The 742-nt window shown below is 33.7% G+C and overlaps 1 protein-coding gene across 2 annotated transcripts in view; it reads right to left on the bottom strand.

Annotated features, from left to right (window-relative positions):
- Positions 1-742, bottom strand: part of LOC119590799 (transcriptional enhancer factor TEF-1-like) — a gene marked incomplete in the record, with an annotated part of 156,884 nt that overhangs the window by 1,462 nt on the left and 154,680 nt on the right. For both annotated transcript variants that reach the window (XM_037939524.1, XM_037939525.1), the window contains 1 exon segment: positions 5-239. In XM_037939524.1, coding sequence (XP_037795452.1) covers positions 5-239 — 235 coding nt within the window.

Here is a 742-nt window from a genome sequence, read left to right as displayed (position 1 = left end):
GTACCTGTAAAATGGTGAAGTTCTCCAAGACGCTGTTCATCATATATTTCTCCGGAAGGTGTTTCAGTTTGTGGATGAAATTGATCATGTACTCGCACATCGGAGAGCGGTGGATGCGATACACAAAGCGGCCATTCTCAAAGCGGGCGTATTCTGTCTCCACTTTCTCGACCACCTGCTTGCCGAAGGAGCACACTTTCGTGGAGCAAGTGATTGTCATATTCTCAGGACTCTCATACCTGTTGTCGGAAGAGGGCAAGAGATTAGCTTAATTACCTATACTTGTCTTTTTTGTAAAAAGAGAGGCACAGAGTAGGTTATCTCTCTATACTAAATGATTTATATAAATTAAATGACTATTTGTTTGATATATAAATTGGTTTGATGTACTTATATGGTTATAATTAGAAGTGTAATGAATTAGAAATTTCTATTAGTGAGTTTTGTTAATATCTATTTATCTATCCTCCTTCCTATATACTGTTAAATAAAAAAGCAAAACAAAATAGTTATAAACATTGTTCATAAATAAATACAAAACCATAAGAAGTAGGAAAAGTAATAAAATACATTTAAACAACAATCTTAAGAAATAGATATTCTGAATTGTGGAAGTCAAAAATATCCCACAATCAGATTAGAACTGAAAGGCTTATAACCATGGAACAAGCACTGATCAGGTTATCATGTAACCTTCACAGTGGTTCGGAAAACCTATTCTTTACCATATCTTATTTAAAAT

This window comes from Penaeus monodon, chromosome 27 (assembly GCF_015228065.2).
Source record: "Penaeus monodon isolate SGIC_2016 chromosome 27, NSTDA_Pmon_1, whole genome shotgun sequence".
NCBI lineage: Eukaryota > Metazoa > Arthropoda > Malacostraca > Decapoda > Penaeidae > Penaeus > Penaeus monodon.
Note: the sequence above shows the minus strand (reverse complement) of the source record. Positions and strands in the feature narration are given on the sequence as shown.